The 18,566-nt window shown below is 38.9% G+C and overlaps 1 protein-coding gene across 4 annotated transcripts in view; it reads left to right on the forward strand.

Annotated features, from left to right (window-relative positions):
• The window catches only part of RBMS1 (RNA binding motif single stranded interacting protein 1), a 186,620-nt gene that overhangs the window by 115,571 nt on the left and 52,483 nt on the right, over window positions 1-18,566 (forward strand). For all 4 annotated transcript variants that reach the window (XM_042459747.1, XM_042459831.1, XM_042459664.1 and 1 more), the window contains exon 3: window positions 17,923-17,981. In XM_042459747.1, the coding sequence (XP_042315681.1) occupies window positions 17,923-17,981 (59 nt within the window). The remainder of the gene's footprint in view (window positions 1-17,922; window positions 17,982-18,566) is intronic.

An 18,566-nucleotide genomic window follows, 5' to 3' on the forward strand; every position in this document is an offset into this window, starting at 1 on the left:
ATTGTATTTGGGCTAAAATATAGGTAGTAATTCAGAAAGAAATCCTCTTCATGGTTGACATGATTGATAATCATACTGGTCTTAACTGAATGGCATGTTTCCAATTCAACCTATAGATGCTGTACTTTTGGTAGCATGTCATTAATATCTTCTTGGTCTTAGCATACACACTGCATATTTGAACTAGAGACATACAAGCAGGCTGAGGAAATGAGTTGTTTGTGTTATGCTTTTTGTGCAGAAGCTGATCATCTACCACCTGTAGCAGTATACATATTTATTTATGACAGTTGAATAGCAATGGGCAACACCATTTATTAATGAGGGCATGGAAAGAAACTGCCTTGACTGAGACTCCTTCAAAAATGTAATTGTTTGAATCAGACTTTAGAAAGAAATATCTGTAAATTGTTTCAGTGTTTTTAATATTGTTCATGGATCTAGTTTTGATCTTGAGAAATGTGCTTAAACACAATTTTATTCAGTGTTGCAACTAATATTGAAGTACTTGCTTCGAAATTTTAGCTGAATAATTACACTAGTCAATACGTTTCAAGATACAGTACACCATTTCCTGTTCTCCTGGCTAAAATTATTTGGCCTCTTCCCAAAATTATGCTGTTCCTAAGCAGGTTCATCCACTAAGCTTGTTTGTTGTTTGCTTCAGCTAATATGTTGTTATGAAGAAGTACCCCAGAAGTTCCTGGATAAAGGCAAGTGCCCAGATTACTGGAATTCTCCACTAAGCAGTAAATCCTAAAGGCTACCATCTGGAGAAGTGGAAAGCCAGAGTTGAATTCTCATCCCCGGTGGTTTTCAGTGCATTAGTTTGGACAGAGAATTGAATTTTCCAACCAGAAATTCTAGCCCCTTCCCAAGGAAATCTGTTTCAAATGTTCCCATTTAAGATAGCCAAAAATAGCTGTCAGCTTAATCTAGTCACTCCTCCTGATGCGCGGATCTGTGATCCATGCCCTTGAATATACACGAAGGGGCGATCTCTGCTATTTGCAATGGCACACGCCCTTGCCGCAAGCACGGGGGCGTGCTCCATTCAAGCCTATGGGGCTTGAATAAGTGCGACCCTCCGTTTTTGCGGGGGCAGGGGTGTCTGGAACAAATCCCCTGTGAAAATAGAGGGCCAACTGTACCTTTAAAACAGGGGTAGGCAACCTGCGGCCCACGGGCCGGATGCGGCCTGGCAAGGCCTTGGGACCGGCCCCAGCCCGGTCCTGCCACCGATTGCTGCCGGGGCCTTTGGGGGGCAATTGTCTATAGAAGCCTTAGAAACATGCATTTATATTAACATTTTTTTAAAAATCAGCAAATTTTTTCGCGTGTCCTCCATTGTTTTAAAAAAAGTGTCTTCCATTTGAAAATTTTGTCCTACATTTGTCCGGGTTTATTTATATATTTAATTTTTAAAAAATTTTTAATTATTTATTTTTGCCTCCCCCCCCCCCAGTTGTCTGAGGGACAGCAACCCGGCCCCCGGCTCAAAAAGGTTGCCTACCCCTGCTTTAAAACATTCATTTAATAGTTTGCTGTTCTTTTACAAACCTTTGTTTCATCCCTCTGAGCCACATACATATTTATATATCTGATACACACAGATGTGTCCGTGTGTGTGTGTACACACACACACACACACACTATAAATACAGTCAGCCCTCCAGATACTACACCCACAAGTTCAACCAACTATGGTTTGAAAATACAGTTGTCCCTTCGTATCCATTGGGGTTCCATTCCAGACCCGATGCCAAATACTGTAGGGCTTCATGTCTCATTATAGTCATGGAGATTTTTTTTCTTAGTGAAGAGTATTGGAACTGATTCTTTAGTCACTCCGGGATATCTCTAGCATAGTTATTAAGCAGTGGTAGAACTGAAAGGAAGACAATTGTGAATCTCTTCTCTCCTCCTCCTCCTCCTCCTCCTCCTCCTCCATCATCATCATAATCATCTGAGACTCTTTCACTCCTATTTCAATTAGTAATAAACCATAAGTGTTATATAGTAATGGAACATGAATTCTCCAAGAGAATTTCCTCCCATATCCATTCCACTCACCCCCTGGACAAGCATCTGAATTTGGCAATCATTGCAGATATTTTGAGGAAGGCGTTTTGGACATACGATAACTTTCAGTAAGTCCTATGTGGGGCAAGTGGGAGAGAAAAACTTATTAGTAAAAGGTCGGATCTCAAATAACCACTGTCAGAGAACACTGTATTGGCAAGTTTAGTCTGATTGGTATGAAATAGTATTTCTCAGGCTATCTGATGTGGAGAACTTGCATTTTTTTCTAATATGGGAGTAGGATAATAATTGGCTCATTATTTGTGCCTATTGGCTACAACTGTTTTTTGCTTTCTAGAAACTCACTGTGGACTAATAGGCAATAGGTGGTTGAATGACACTGCTCTACAGACCACCACTTTGAGTAGCACTGGTATAAGTAAAATCTCTACATACATATGAAGTTTGAATCCATCCCCACCCACTCCTCACTGTTTAGGCAGAGGAGTGGGATGGGGTGTTTCTGCCTGTATGTGTGCATGTGTGTGTAGGGAGAACAGTTTGTATTGTTGCTCCTGAGCATTAGTTTGCATTTTATCCTTTTAATCAATACATGGATTTGTGGTTTCAGTCCTGTTATTGCACTCTGATAGTTTTCTGAAAACTTTCTATGGTGTCTTTTTTTCAAGCACTAGGTTTCGAGTTACTTTTTCCAGAGTAATTTGGCCTCCAAAGTGACTTCCCTCTTTGTCCCCCACCCAGTGTTTCCGTTCTACAGAGATTTTAAGAGTAAGCAGGAAGAGCTGCAGCCTGACCTCAATGTAGGTCCAATATTTCAGTTACCACGGTCTGCATAGGCAGCCATTGCTGGCTTGTTAAGGAAGCAATTCCTTTAGACTAAAGCAGGAAATGCTCTTTTGATATATATTTTTAAAAATGCATTTCTTCTTGATCCTTTCACTACAGTAGCATAAAGTTCTGTGTTGAATTCCATTCTATGTTTCGAAAGCCACATATTTTGTCCTTTTAAACTTGAACATTTTATGGATTAGAGACTGAATTTTCTTCATCACAAAGGCTGAAATGCTGTTTTTCTCTGGCAGCTACCTTGCAGTGAAAACTCTGGTTATAAGAGCAATCTTATTTAGTGTTGTAAATTGTTGTAAATACTACTCCAAGATAAACAGGAAAGGTGGGAAATCAGTGTTGGAGACAAAGCAAGGGAATGTCTATGTCTATGACACGCCTCCAATCGCCTAATCTTTGCATGCTTCCTCAGCGTCATGGAATCGTCAGCTCTCTCTAGCATGATGGAATCGTTCAGGGAGAGTGAATTTCCTCTTAACGGAAACTTTGCATTAAGAGGAAATTCACTCTCCCTGAATGATTCCATCATGCTAGAGGGAGATGTCGATTCCATGATGCTGAGAAAGCATGCCAGGTGTTCATACACACGCACTTCTCCAACGATCCAGGGACAATTCACAGACGGTAAGACCTACTGTGGTAATTCTCTTTGTTAGACAGTAGAAAGCATTGCATGAGGCCAGAGTCTGCAAATATTTAGTTACATTTGGTGCATCCCTCTACAGCTTGGAAAGTTAATTTTTAAAACTGATCTTGTTAGAAAGTCTTCCTTCCCAACCCATCACTACAGTGAATAGTTGCTGTTAGTACTGCAGAACTATTTTAGTAACTTGTGCCATTGTATATTAAGGCCTCATTCCCACTGCCTTTTAAATTGGATCACAAATCGGTTTGAACCAGTTTAAATGACCATGGTTCACACTTGGACCAAATCGCTGAAGCGATTCGGAGAGGGAGGCCACGCGCTAGACCCATTTAATCCACGTCTTTTTGACACTGATTTTTTCTGCGGGTGTTTTTTATAAATTGATTCCACGCAAGTGTAAGCCAGATGCAGATTGGAATCGCTTTAAATTTGCCTTTTGGCCAGCTGTAGCAGGTCCATTTTGACTCTATTCATTCGTCAATATGAACAACAAGTGGGTTATTTTATTTTATTCTGCAGCAGGAAAATGTGATCGGGGCAAATATAGTGTGAACCACACTCCGCTGCTGAACTGATCCATTGATTTGGATCGCAGAGCGATTTATTTGTAAGTGGGAATGCAGCCTATGTTCTCATTATCTTTCAGTTCTTTTTAAAGAAATTCAGAAATAAGGAAATGACCTGCAGTATTTTTGTAAAAATTCTGCAAAATGTCCTAAAAGAACATTTTAATCCCTCCCCCACTTGTAAATGTGGCAAATATTGTTTGTAACATGATAAAACTGAATAGCATCATCAATCATTCCATTGCTTGTAAAGGGACTACTAGTACCTCTCAGAGTAGCATGTTGCAAGTGATGTTACTTTTAACGTGACATCCAAGCTCAGAACCCATCCTCCCATTTGGTAAACTATAAAAAGGAAACTGTGAGGTTTGCTTCTGTGGCCGTCACATTGGTGCTTAATAATTCACTACAGAAAGTAATTGGCTCTTTTTAGGTGTGTGTTTGTACTATTGATCTTGCTATGCTTATTCATTACCAGAGTTAGGAATGACTCACTACCATGCTGTTTTATTTTATTGGATTTTATATTCCTTTGTTTTCTGTATAATAGTATGAACACATAGTAAATTCTTGGGTTTCTTGACCTTTTGACCAGGCTCAGCAATTAAAAAATATCCTTCTTTCTTTCTGGACTCAAGTACTTGTCCTCATACTTAAACACTTCATGCATTTTATGGTATGGGTTCTGACCTATAAAAACCTAATTGGGGTTAGTCTTTAAGGTTCCTCAAAACTTTGTCCATGCTGTACAATGCAGACATGAGAGTATCCACCTTAACAGGCACATGTGTGAAGTTATCTGTACCAGGCTGCATCTACACTACAGAATTAATGCAGTTTGTTGCATTAACTTCTTTAACTGTCGTGGCTCAATGCTCTGGAAGTCTGGAGTTTTTAGTTTTGTGAGATATTTAGCCTTCTCAGTTAGAGAGCTCTGGTGCTACAAGGTTGTTCTCTTCTCCAGGCTAAACATACCCAGCTCCCTGATATGATAGCTCTGTTTTAATATTTGAAGGGATGTCATATTGAGGATAGAGCAAACTTTTTTCTACTGCTCCAGAGACTAGGACATATGACAATGGATTCAAACTACAGGAAAAGAGATTCTACCTAAACATTAGGAAGAACTTCCCAACAGTAAGAGCTGTTCGACAATGGAACATGCTCTCTCAGAGTGTGATGGAGTTTCTTTAAGGTTTTTAAACAGAGGCTGGATTGCCATCTGTTGGGAGTGCTTTGAATATTTCTTTATGGCAAGGGGTTGGACTGGATGGCCCTTGGGGCTTCTTCCAACTGTATGGTCCTATGATTCTGTGGTTAAATCCATCCCAACTGCATGTTAGATGTAAGACAGTTTCACTTGTAAGCTAGCCATAAAATCTGAGTGTCAAGAATATCTGATCAGTTAAAATACAATTGAAAACAGCTGTAGTGACAGCCTGAAATTCTTAAAAGTTTCTAAATAATTTTTTGTTTTACTAGGAAGACCCATATTAAGTTGCTCTTAATTGGCTTTTTTGTTTTGCATGTATGTTATAATTTCCACAATTATAACAATAGGTGATTTGTGTTCCATAAAACTAGTACAGTCATCACTCTGAATTTGCAGGGGATCCATTCCGGGGACCCCCACGAATTTGAAATTCCCCGGATATTCAAGTCCCCTCCTCCCTCCATCCCTCCGATCCTTTCCATCTCCTTCTTTTGCACCCACTTCACCTCGGGGGCTAGCAAGGGGCCTTCCCTCAGTCCAGGGGCACTGAGCCAGGGTGCAGGGGCTGCCAGGGCCTGTAATCTGGTCCCTGCTGGCAACCCGCCATGCCGATCTCCCTTCCTGTCAGGCGTACACTGCCCACTTGCTTCCCCTCTCTCCCCATTGCCCTGGAACTGGATCAGCTGAGCCTACTCCAAGGCAATGCTTTCTATCTCTGCCCCATTGCCTTGGAACCGTTTCTGTTTGTCCAGCCCCATTTTGATGGGGCTGAGAGAGGGAGCAAAGAGGGGGTCTGCTTTCTCTCTCAGCCCCATTGCCTTGGAGCAGGCTTAGCTGATCCAGTTCTAGAGCGACAGCAAGAGAGGGGAAGCAAGTGAGCAGCCATTGGCTGTAGCGGAGGTGGCGGGGCGTGCACCCAGGGGAAAGGGAGATCGGCATGGTGGCTTGCCGGCAGTGAGTGGATTACAGGCCCTGGCAGCCCCTGCACCCTGGCTCAGTGCCCCTGGCATGATACCACTTTGGGGATGGAGTTGGCGCATGCAGTATGTGGTCACCACACCCCCACTCCATCCCATCGCCAGCTCCATAGTGCTGGACTGTACAGCCTCATAGTTAATGAAGTGATACTGTACGTAATGAGCATATAAATAACTATTCAGACTCATCATTTTCCACTGGGAAGATTCAAACATGAGCTTAATTCTTCCAGTTGAAATCTATGTGATGTAAAAGTGATGTGATGATGACACTGAATTTTGGCTTTATTTAACCTGTTGTAGAATTCTAGATGCTGTAGACTGTATTCAGGGGAAGGAACTGGCAAAACTTCCCCTGTCCCTTGCCTAAGGAAAAGTGTGAAATTCATGGGGCTGCCATAAGTCAATAGATGAACTGAAGGCACATACACAGAATTAAATTATTAGTTCACCATCTATAGAATGACCCTAGAACTAAATAAATACAAATTTGTATTATTCTCAGATATAATCTGTAGAAAGATGCAAACAAATGTTTTGATGATTTTTCTTAATGCTACTTTATATAAATTGTATTCTATTCTATTTTATATTATATTAAAAATCTTGACATGGCTGTCCATGTATCATATTTCTGTCTTTCACAGAATAATTGTTCATGAGCAAGATAAACCCTGTCCGTCCAGTAACAGGCTTAAGACTTGATGTCAAGAGAATAATGTATAGTATTTATCAAATAGTTTCCCTTTTTTAAAACCTTGAATATATCCTTCTTTTGTTCTTTGTTTTTTGAACAAAATTTTGCTGAGATATCAACCGTTTCAGATGGCCTCCTGAAGAATAGCAGGGAGAGGGAAAACTCAAATTGCAATTGCTTAATTAGTTCTGGATGCTTTTAGAGCTGGACTTCCTCTCCATAATTCTTAATTCTCATTTATATCGAGAATTCACCAAGAGTTGGATCATTCACTAATAAATTATTCATAGCAATCTGTATCTGTATATGCATATTAATGAACTGAAAAAATGAATAAACAAATAGTAATAAGATGTTAAAATGCATTTATTGAAACATACAAATATTAGCATCTTTTTATATCAGACCTAAAATATTCTGTAGAACATAGTATTTTTGGTAAATAATAATTTTAGTCCTCTCTGGGACTGTAATTTATACTCCATAACCCTTGTACCATTGTAGAAAGATAGGAGAACTCCATTTATCCATTTAGCCCAGCATTGTGAGTTGATTAAATCTTCTACATGTAAAATGTGTGCTGTTTAACCTCTCAAGTGTTACAAAATAGTGCAAGTGACTGTTTCCTTCCAATCATCATTCTTTGGATCCAACCCAGTGACCAGAATGTGGTGGTGACATATGCATTGTGTGTTTTCTCCGAGTACAGTATTCTTAAAATAACACAAATATGCTTTGATGTGTCTGGCCAGCCTGTCTTCTTTTGGAAATATTACTTTGGATTTCCCTCTATAAACTTGAAACAGATCTTATAGCTGTGATTAGGAAATGCACTTTGATGTGTTTATTCAAAATGTCCTGGAGATGGCCATAGGAATAATTCTCCTTTTCAGTCTATCGCAGTGCATTCCCCATACTGAAACAACTAAGGGCAGTTGTGACCAAAAATAGCCATTCAAGGCTGACAGAATGCATGGGTCCCTGCACTCTAGTTAGATTTCTTTGAAGCTGATATTTGATCTCCACAAACAGGAGGAAATAAACATTTCCTGATCTCTAAAGTATTTTCCTATTCTGTTGTTCACATGGCCTTCATTTTGTATGAATTACTGTGCAGCTTCCGTTGCAAACTTTACTTCCAGTCGGTAGAAGCACCAGGAGCACTATTTTGTGTACACTTGTGCAGGAAAAAAAGGGGGACACTTGTGCAACATCAGTTATCATGTCATCTTGAGATGTTGTGAAAGGACTGTACAGCACCTTTTGGAAAAGTACCAGTTGTTGTGGAATGTTATAGAGGGGACTGAGCAAATAGAAACACCTTTGGATTTCAGTTCTGTCTCTTCTTTGGTGAAAGCATTTTATGCAAAGTCACAAAATCCCCTTCAGTATGCAGAAAATGGATTCTGCCCATGAGGCATCTTCCACTCTTGGAATGCCTGTGTCACAAGGAAAATTAAAATTCAAATAAAGTAATTTATTTGTGCAATCTTTTGTGTAAGTGAAGCATGAATATTTCTGTAGAATCTGCCTTTATTAATGCTATGTGAATTCTTGGCTGCTTGTGGAATCATACCAGTTATTGTCTTTCTTTGTACCTTTGCATTCTCAAATGTTTTCCCATACTCATTCTTGATGGAACAACTTTTTAGAGCTTAGATACTTCGTTTAAATGATAAACCTGTATATGAGCAACATAGCATGTAACCCACCATTCAAAATAATAATCAGCTTGAATGTAGTGTGCAACAATGTAGCTAGATTTAATTGATCATTGAAAGGCCAGTATGAATAGCAAGCTTTAGATATGACTAAACATTCTCAAAGAATAAGATGGAGAAGTAGAAAGAAAAAACAGAGCTCTGAGAGACCAGTGAGTACAGCTTAGGGGAAGTCTGTTGTCTAAAATAGACAATAATCTGTTTTAAATGGTGGTCTCTTTATGTCTTTAACACAGTGATTTTTAACCTTTTGCAATGTATTTGAGACATACTCCAAAATGGAATTGTACAGAATTTTTTCCCCTGTAGTTTTTCTGACCTACAGCTGATAGGGAGATTGCCATTCATGCAGTGCCCAAACCTCTATATTTCTCTTTCCCTTTTTTCTTCCAGCACCATGTATCTCTTTCTATCCTTTGAGCATTGTAGGGAAATTGCTTGCACAGAGTCATTCTTTGACAGCACTGGAGACAGTGTCAAGAGTATGTACCAGCCTGTCCCATCCATCAATATGTGAGTTCTTTGCTTCTTTCATTTCTTTCCTAGGTCCATGCCATCCCTCTTACTGTGACCAAGAGGCACTGAGGCATTTTTTTTCAAATGAAGGGTCATGCCTGTTTCCTCTAATTCTCTTCCCCTAAAGCTGTTCCCCCTAATTCCAGAATAAGAGCTTGATATTCTTAAAACTGAATTGCTTCACCCATTCTAAGCAGAGACTTTAAAAGATGAGAGTAATACATGCCTCTTGGCATCTGATAGTATTTTTTATTTCTGTCAATCTCTGATGGACCAGTTAGAACAAAACCTGCCTCCACAAAGATGACTGAAGCGGAGAGTTGTCATGAATCACTTGGCCTCAGATCTAGGCTGTATGGGGTAATGTGTCTATAAGTATTGGGTTTTCTTTGTAAAACATTATGTCTCAGCTTCAGCCCCACCACTTACAATATGTTGGGTTTCGTAGGGTCTCCACTGTGAACAAGCTTGTACACATATATACACTTATTATTGGGATTATAATGGGATGAAAGAATTGCAAGCAGATCGTTTGTCTTCTCTTTATTGAGGGGATAATGCAGGACAGCTTGCTTCTTCCCTCCTAGTACATAAAGCATTTGCAAGCATATTTTTTGGTTAAAATAAATCAATATTGAAACTTTCTCCAGACAGACCACCAAAGTTTGAGCAAGGTTTAAAATGTGTGCTTTTATTTTGTGCACAAACTCCAAATCTTCAGTGATGGTCCTAGATTTCTGTGAGCAGCTGTCAAAAGTTACTACTAGTGCAGGAGAGCCAAGAATACAAAAATAACCAGGAAATCCAAGGCAGTTTCCTTCCTCTAACCTTGATTTTAAACTTGACACCTAGAAGTAAGTATGAGATACATATTGCAGGCAAGATTATATCCATGCTACTTCCTAAGGTTCCCAGAGCAGGAGTCAAAATGTTTCTGCCCTGCTATTCCATCATGTTGGTTCTTTAAAACAAAACAGGGATACCACATTTTGTTTTGTTTTTAATGGCCCAGATACAGTTCAAAATTCTTGTGTGGAATTGTGCTAGCATTGATATAACTTGATAAATTGCTTCTGGAATAACAAGGAGTTTCTTTCTTGCTAAACAGGAATTGCATCCTGTGCTCTTTAGCTGTAAGCCCAATTCACTTCTCTGTTAACTTCTCACCTGTACACCAATCTTTCAAAGATCCATTGGTGCTAGCTATGGAATGCCAATCATTCAGACATCATCCATACACATGTGGTTTTTAAAGAACTTCTAAATTTCCCCTCCCTCACAACTTGTTCATTTGAATTCACAGCCTCCTTAATCTGACCTTGCTATACCTTCTTGAAGGTGGTGCAAAATTTAGAGATTTACTTGGATCCTCTTACTTTAACCTTCTCAACACATCTGTGAGATGGGTTAGGCTGACTACCCAAGGCTATCCAATGTGTGTAGTAGCTCAGCTATCCTAAATTTCAAAACCATAGGCTCCAACCATTCCACCACACTTGGTTGGATACACAAAATACTGCAAGCACCACCCAAGACATTTAGGGAACTGTAAACAGACTCTTCAACACTCAAGACATCTTTGCCGCATGTTCTAAAATGGACAGCAGACTCCCCACATTTCAGATTTGATCCCTATAATGTAATGTGTATTACCTACTGTCTTGTTAGACATACTTATCTATTTATTATAGGAGCTGTTGTTCTCTTTTGTAAGTCTCTCATTCTTGGGCAGTGGGAAAGAATGATATGAAACAAGTCAGCATATTATAGCCATGTATGTTCCTGGTTAGACATTACATTTCTGCTGGATTGTTGGGGCAATGTAAAACTATTTACATATTCCCAGTGCTTTCTTCTTTTCTCTTTTCTATTTTTGTGAAAGGGACATCCAGGATGTGGATCTCACCCAGAGGCTTTGCATTCACAATTTCTTTTAAATCAGGAGAATCTAGTTCAGTTTGTATTTCTGAGGCATGGTAAATAAATTCTGGGACAATGTCTTTATTAGAGGATCTAAAAAGCCCTGTTTAACGTTGCTTAAGAGTGATGTGCACTTGAAAGAAGCAAAGATAACATTTGTTGAAGGAGCTGAAACAGCATAGGCTGTTGTTAAAATTATTTTCTTACACCTCAGAAATGAGTTTCTTTTCTGTAAATAGTATCAGGTTAATGATTTATGAACGATTTGGCTTAATGCTTTTGTTTCCACTCCAGCTGATGGAAAGCCAAAAGCTGCAGTCCTGCATCTCCTTGCTAGGACTGTGCCCAGTTGAACACAGGAGGTCTTACATCTGGGTAGACATACATCATTAGAAAAGACAATAATGCTTAAAAGGTAGATGGCAGTTGAAAAAGAAGACTGCTTCACAGGTGGATAGACTCAATCAAGGAAGCCATGGCCCTGAGTTTAGAAGACCCAAGCAGGACTTTTAATAACATGGAAGTTATTAGCTCATAGGATGACTTGGAAGTGTATCATTTGTAGGATCACCATAAGTCAAAGTCACCTTGGCCACAAATAACCACAATATTTGGGTCAGGGTTGTTGATAGGGAGAAGAAATAGTTAACAACAGGATTCTGTAAGCTTTGATGTAAGTTAATGTAACTGCCTTCACACACATTTACATACTGTATTATTTTATTTATTTATTTTATTGCTTATGCTGTCCTGTAAAATAGCATGTGTATGCTGCTCTGGGGGTATATAAACAGATGATGTAATAGATGAATAAAATCAATGTGGATTAAAGGATTTTACCTCCTAACAGAGTAGTCCCTGGCTTTTTGTGTGTGTTGTTAGTACAACTGCTTCAGTGCTGTATTCCCCATGGCAAAAATGCTGTGTAATAGAAAAACACTGGTGTGATAATTAGATATTCAGTTGGTAGGATAGCTGATTTTATAAGGCTTCAGATCCTGTTGTATTCCTACCAAATATGTAAAAAAAAATTGGAAGAGAAACATGAAATGTATCATAACAGTAATGTTTTAATGAAAAATATAAGTGTTATGAAACAAAGTGTATGAATATGCTGATTTTGAATAAAAATCAATGCATTACATAAAAATAGAGAAAATATGCAATATCTTCTTTTTAAAAAAACTGTATTACACTGGACACTTGGTTTTCACAGGGGTTTGTTTGGTTCCAGGACCCACAATAGATATGAAAATCTGTGGATGCTTAAGTGCCATTAAATACAATGACATAGTAAAACAGTGCCCCTTATATAAAATGGTAAAATCAAGATTTGCTTTTTGGAATTTATATTTTTTTTTTCAAAAAAAAATCAAGCTGTGGATGGTTGAATCATGGATAAAGAAATCATGGATACAGTGGACCAACTATAGTAATTTTTGGAAGGATCCATATATGGGAGCTGACTTGTTTTCACTTGCTCCAGAGACTAGGACCCGGAGCAATGGATGCAAGCTACAAGAAAAGAGATTCCACCTCAACATTAGGAAGAACTTCCTGACAGTAAGGGCTGTCCGACAGTGGAACAAACTCCCTCGGAGTGTGGTGGAGTCTCCTTCCTTGGAGGTCTTTAAACAGAGGCTAGCTGGCCATCTGTCGGAGATGATTTGATTAGGATTCCTGCATGGCAGGGGGTTGGACTGGATGGCCCTTGCGGTCTCTTCCAACTCTATGATTCTATGATTCTAAAGACACTTTAGATTAGCTCTGAAGATGTTTTTAATAGAACAGTGCTCTTTTAAAACTGTTGATGTTGGCAGGAATGAGTACCAGAGTCACTGGCAGACTCATATGACAGACCAGGTCTGCCACTACCCTGAGAGGCAAACAAAGGAGGAAGTGATGATGTGACTTCAATAATGGGATGGTGACCTTTTCCCTTAGTTGTGTTTTGAGTAGCTGTTCTGCTTCCTTGGTACCACAACACATCTCTATTTGCTCCTTGATAGGAGATCCATTTGTAGTTCTGCTAGATCATGTAATATCTGTACAGTGGTGCCTCGGGTTACGAAATTAATTCGTTCCGCCATTCCTTTCGTAACCCGAAAATTTCGTAACCCGAAACACTTTTCCGTTAGCACTGGAAAGCCTATAGCTGCACTTTGCAGCATTTGAATTTCGCGCCGAAATGAATTTCGTAACCCGAAAAATATTTCGTAACCCGAAACAGTTTTTGCCAATCCAACTTTTTCGTATCCCGGAAATTTCGTAACCCGATCATTTCGTATCCCGAGGTACCACTGTATAGCTAATGCACAGATCTTACTCAGATCTGTATACTGTCTTTTAAATTAGTTTTTTTCAATAAAAATTACATAAAATAAGAATGGAATAATACAAATAACAAAGACAGACTTCAAAACACAAAACTACACATAACTTAATAAAAGCTACTACTACCAAAATAATAAAGAAAAAGATTACTTCCAGCTATATTTTCTTCAGGTATATTTCAGCTCTTAAATCAAACCCCTCTTTATCTTCCTTGTTCATAGATAGGCAGGCAGGCAGGCAGGCTCATATTAATTAATGCAACTGAAAGTCACCATTTTTTTTCTTTTTCAAAAAGTCAATTTATTATGTTGCATCTATGTATTCCACTCTTATTAATGAATAAAACCAACAATTGTTAATTCCTTTTTTCTTAAAATCAAAAAATGTTAGCATTTTTTTCTTTTATCATAACAAACAATAATGATCTTTATCACTTTGTCTCATCACTCAGATCTTCTCTCTGCCTTTACTGTAATTCAACTATATTTTATACAATAATTTCCATTCATTATTTTTTCAGCTTTAATGTCTAATATTAAGACTAAACCTTACATATTCTCTAAAACCAAATAAAACTAGCCCATTACAATTATCCCTTGAATTTAAATTTCACTTACGTTTTGTTTTGTTTTTTTAAAATTCAAACCCAATAAACATTGAACATATAACACCCAGGAAGGAAGGATCCTGAATAGATACAACTTTTCATAGACACCAACTCTCATAGCCTTGGATCTTCTGTCTCCATCTACATCTTCTTTTTAGAGAACATATACCCATTCATCCACAGCACACAGGCCAAATAAGGCAGCTTATAGCCACTTTGGAGGCACAACATTCAAACACCCCCAAAGCAGCCAGAAGGCGCTCCAGCACTGCAACCCAGTCATTTGGACCTGATCAAAAAGGAGTGGATTAGATCCAACTCCTGGTTTAGGACCACGGTGGCAGTCTGTTTTGGGAGCAGGCCATGTGGTCGGTGCGGTCCTATCCCGATCGCAGCCTCTGGCCGCTCTTTCTGGGCCTGTTCTGGGCCTGTGTTTTCTCCAATGCAAAAGTTCTTTCTTTTCATAAATATTCTAGAGAAACACTCTTCTCAAGATTAAATTCCTTACTATTTGTATGTTCTTCCTCTTCAATTCTCCTTTCAAGATATTAGAGCATCCAATTTCAGCATCCACTTCCCTCGGTTCTTTCTGTTCAGTTCCTCCCATATCTTCCATCTCCAAATCTCCATTTTTTTTCTCCATAAACCCATTTTTCCATTCTCTGTTTAATCTCTCTTCATCATTTTTGTTTTCATATAAATCTCCTGCCAAGTATGGTCAGCATGGCTGATCCCACATTTTCTCCCCAGCCCAGAGGAAAATTTCTGCTGCTAGTGAGTCCCCGGCCCACAACCACTACTGAAGTCTCCCCTGAGAACTAGACCACTCTCATGAACATCCAAGCATCATCCTCCCCCACTGGAAGTCCTCAGATCCCTACTCTGAATTAAACTATGGAGTAGGCCCGCAGTCTGGATGCAGTGCTATCATCTACTAAACCAAGCCTTGAAAATTCAAAGACATACCCATTAGTCTCAAAGGTGCTGCAAAATCCCTTTGCATACATACTTTGAAAATGTTACCTTTAAAGCTAACACATTGCCACTGCTATAAGTAAAAGTACAGTGGACCCTTGTTATACGCTGGGGTTTGGTTCCAAAATCCCCCGTGGATAACAAAATCTGTGGATGCTCAAGTCCCATTAAATATAATGACATAGCAAAATAGTGTCCCTTATAAAAAATGGAAAATCAAGGTTTGATATTTGAAATTTATACTTTTTTGAAACATTTTCAAACTGCAGATGCTTGAATCCGTGTATAAAAATCAGTGTATAAGAAGGGCCAACTGTAATTCATTCACACTGGGTGGGGTGAAGGCTATTACTTTTGAACTGATTGTCAGTAAAACATTGATTTTAAGTTTGGGGTTTGGGATTACATAATGCCTTTAGAAATTCCCAAATGAATCTCTACATCTCATCACCAGGTGCTCTTGGATATTTCTGACTGTGTGGATTCATTCCATTTTAGTTTTGCAATCTGGTTTGCAAAGACAAACATTCTTGGCTGCTCCCGTGTCTGATTTATGCCAGTGGGTGGATTGGAATAATACAACCCAAACAGTTTGCCTGGACTTACACCAGCATTTCTTAGCATCAATTTTCCTGGGTCTCCTAGCCAGGGCAGAGGTTGGGATACCATATTACAGTGGCCTTGGTCCTTTCTGGAAGATAATGCAATGGAGGTGATCGCTAGGGTTTGTGTTCTCTCCATGGACACTGGTGTTTTTGTCATGTACGCTTTACTTGTCACCATCTACATCTATGAATATATATACAGTTGTCCCTCCATATTCGCTAGGGTTAGGGGAACATGACCCCCGTGAATATGGAAAAACCACAAATAACAAAAACATTGTTTTTACCTGAGAGGACACCTCTCTAGGAATCTGTAGCTCCTCCAATGCAACTCTGTGGTCAATGTCCAACATACACTGACCATAGAATGGCACTGGAGTAGCTACAAATGGTCTTTCAGTGCAACTTTTAGTTAAAGTTGACCACAGAGTTGCACTGGGGGACCTAGACATATTAATGAAATCCGTGAATAATCAAAGCCGCAAATATGGAGGGATGACTGTATATTCCACATACTTCCAACTTCTGAAAATGTCAGCCACAGATACAGGCTAAAATTCAGGAATAAATTATTCCTGAATGCGGCCACATAGCCCTAAAATCCACAGATAACTCTTATGAGCAAATTCACATGTTTGACTAACATCTTACTTGACTGTATATTTATTAACTTCCTCTGTGTTATTACAGTCTCAACACTGTAACATACACTTTTGCCCAGAACAGTTGTATGAAATACAGCCTTTCTGTTTAGAAAAGTAGCAACAAGTGCAAAATGTTTTCATATCTTAAGGTGAAATTAAGAATGCATATTCCTTGTACAAATAATGCAGTTTGACACCACTTTAAGTGATGTAGCCCCTTCCTATGGAATACTGGGACTTGTGGTTTTACAAGGCCTTTAGCCCAGGGGTAGGCAACCTACAGCCCACGGGCCGGATGCAGCCCGGCGAGGCCTTGGGACCGGCCCCAGCCCAGTCCTGCCACCGATTGCCGCCAGGGCCTTTGGGGGGCAATTGTCTATAGAAGCCTCAGAAACATGCATTTATATTAACATTTTTTTAAAAATCAGCAATTTTTTTTAAAGTCCTCCACTTGAAAATATTTTGCTCTATATTTCCCGGGTTTTTTTTATATTTTTTTTTAAAAAAATTAATTATTTAATTATTTATTTTTTGGCTTCGGCCCCCCAGTTGTCTGAGGGACAGAAACCCGGCCCCTGGCTCAAAAAAGTTGCCTACCCCTGCCTTTAGCCTTATCTGTCAAAGAGGTCTGGTGTCCCACAAAACTATAAATCCCAGGATTCTCTATGATGGAGCTATAACAATTAAAGTGGTGTCAAACTGCCATATTTCTACAATGCAGATACATCCTAAGTTATTCAAAGAGAATATATGGAGTATTATGGACATGTGTATGTGTGTGTGTGTGTGAGAGAGAGAGAGAGCAAGAATTACAGTAAAAGGAAACATGGCATCAGTCTGGTGAATGCCTCTGTAGAAGGAAGGAAGACTGCCTTGTACTCTCTCAGACCATTGATCCCTTTAAGTGTCTTACCATTGTCTATGTTCTCTGGGAGCTTCTTTCCAAAATTTTAGACAACGAGTTTTCCCCAGCTAGGGCTGATGGTCTCAGGCTTAGAATCTTCCATTAACCTTTGAGTATGAATTCTCTTGTAACATAGGTACAGGGAGAAAATATGGGGTACAAGTAATGGATGTTGCCCGATGTGATCTCTTTATTGTGAGGAAAAAGCAGCGATGCTTGATGTCTCCCATGAAGGGAGAGGGGGGAAATCCACTTGGAGTTTTTAGTTAAAACTTTAAAGAAAGGCCCAGCCTTTTGGATATCTCCTCTAAAGCTACTAGTCATCACCACTGATGAAGAGTGAATGGATATAATGTTTCTGCTGGTGCTTTTCTTATCATACAAAAGTTTCTTGAATAGTTTACTCATAATACTGGTGTAAGATTATGTGATAAAGAGTCGGGTGTTTCTCCACCTTTGATTAATAGAAGGTTCTGCTCCTTTGCCTCATGCTACCATATCTGTTTTGGTACAGATCTCTGTACAGGTGGTAGAAATAGAAGTAAAATTGGGCTCCTCTTCTAAATAATCACTGTTACACACGCACCCTTTTTTAAGATTAAAATTTACATAAATATATTTTGACAAATTCACATTTGCACAGTAATATTGCAAGTGGAATATTGTAAACATAACTTTTTGCTTTCTTCCTTTTTTTAAAAAATATAGATATGGGAAAATTGTATCTACGAAAGCTATTTTGGATAAAACCACAAACAAATGCAAAGGTATGTTTGTTATTCCTTTTTTCTATTTTGATTTTAAATTCACTTTTTATTTTCTTCTCTAAAAGTATCTTGGTCTTGTATTGCTTTGGAGTATTTGTTCATTTCTACATTGGTCTTGGACTACATTGGAGCATTTATTCCTAGGACAGTTGGGATATAACCAGCACTAAAGCCAAATGCCAAAACTTCTGATGGCTGTAGTCAGATTTAACATGCATGGGACTGTTTGGCATTTACCCTTTGCTTCAAAGGAAAAAAACGGGAGTTTGAAAATGTTGTTTTCTTGCATGCTGAGATGCAAACCCTTTACAAAAGACCGTTTGACTGCACAAAGTATCTGAAAAGATTACATATTGTGTAAATTGGCTTTATTAATTAGAGTGGACTAGTGTTAAGCAGTTCTTAATTGCATGTTCCAATCCCCTAATTGTGTTTGTGTTCTCTTCTTTTTTTTCAAAAAAGAAATATAACAGAGAAGGAAAGGGGTTTCATTTTCACTGACATAATTATAGCTAGGGAAAAAAATAACAAAACTCATTTCTGAGACACTGGGTGCATTAATTCAGTTTGGTGACCTTCAGCATT

This window comes from Sceloporus undulatus, chromosome 1 (assembly GCF_019175285.1).
Source record: "Sceloporus undulatus isolate JIND9_A2432 ecotype Alabama chromosome 1, SceUnd_v1.1, whole genome shotgun sequence".
In the NCBI taxonomy this organism is placed as follows: Eukaryota; Metazoa; Chordata; class Lepidosauria; order Squamata; family Phrynosomatidae; genus Sceloporus; species Sceloporus undulatus.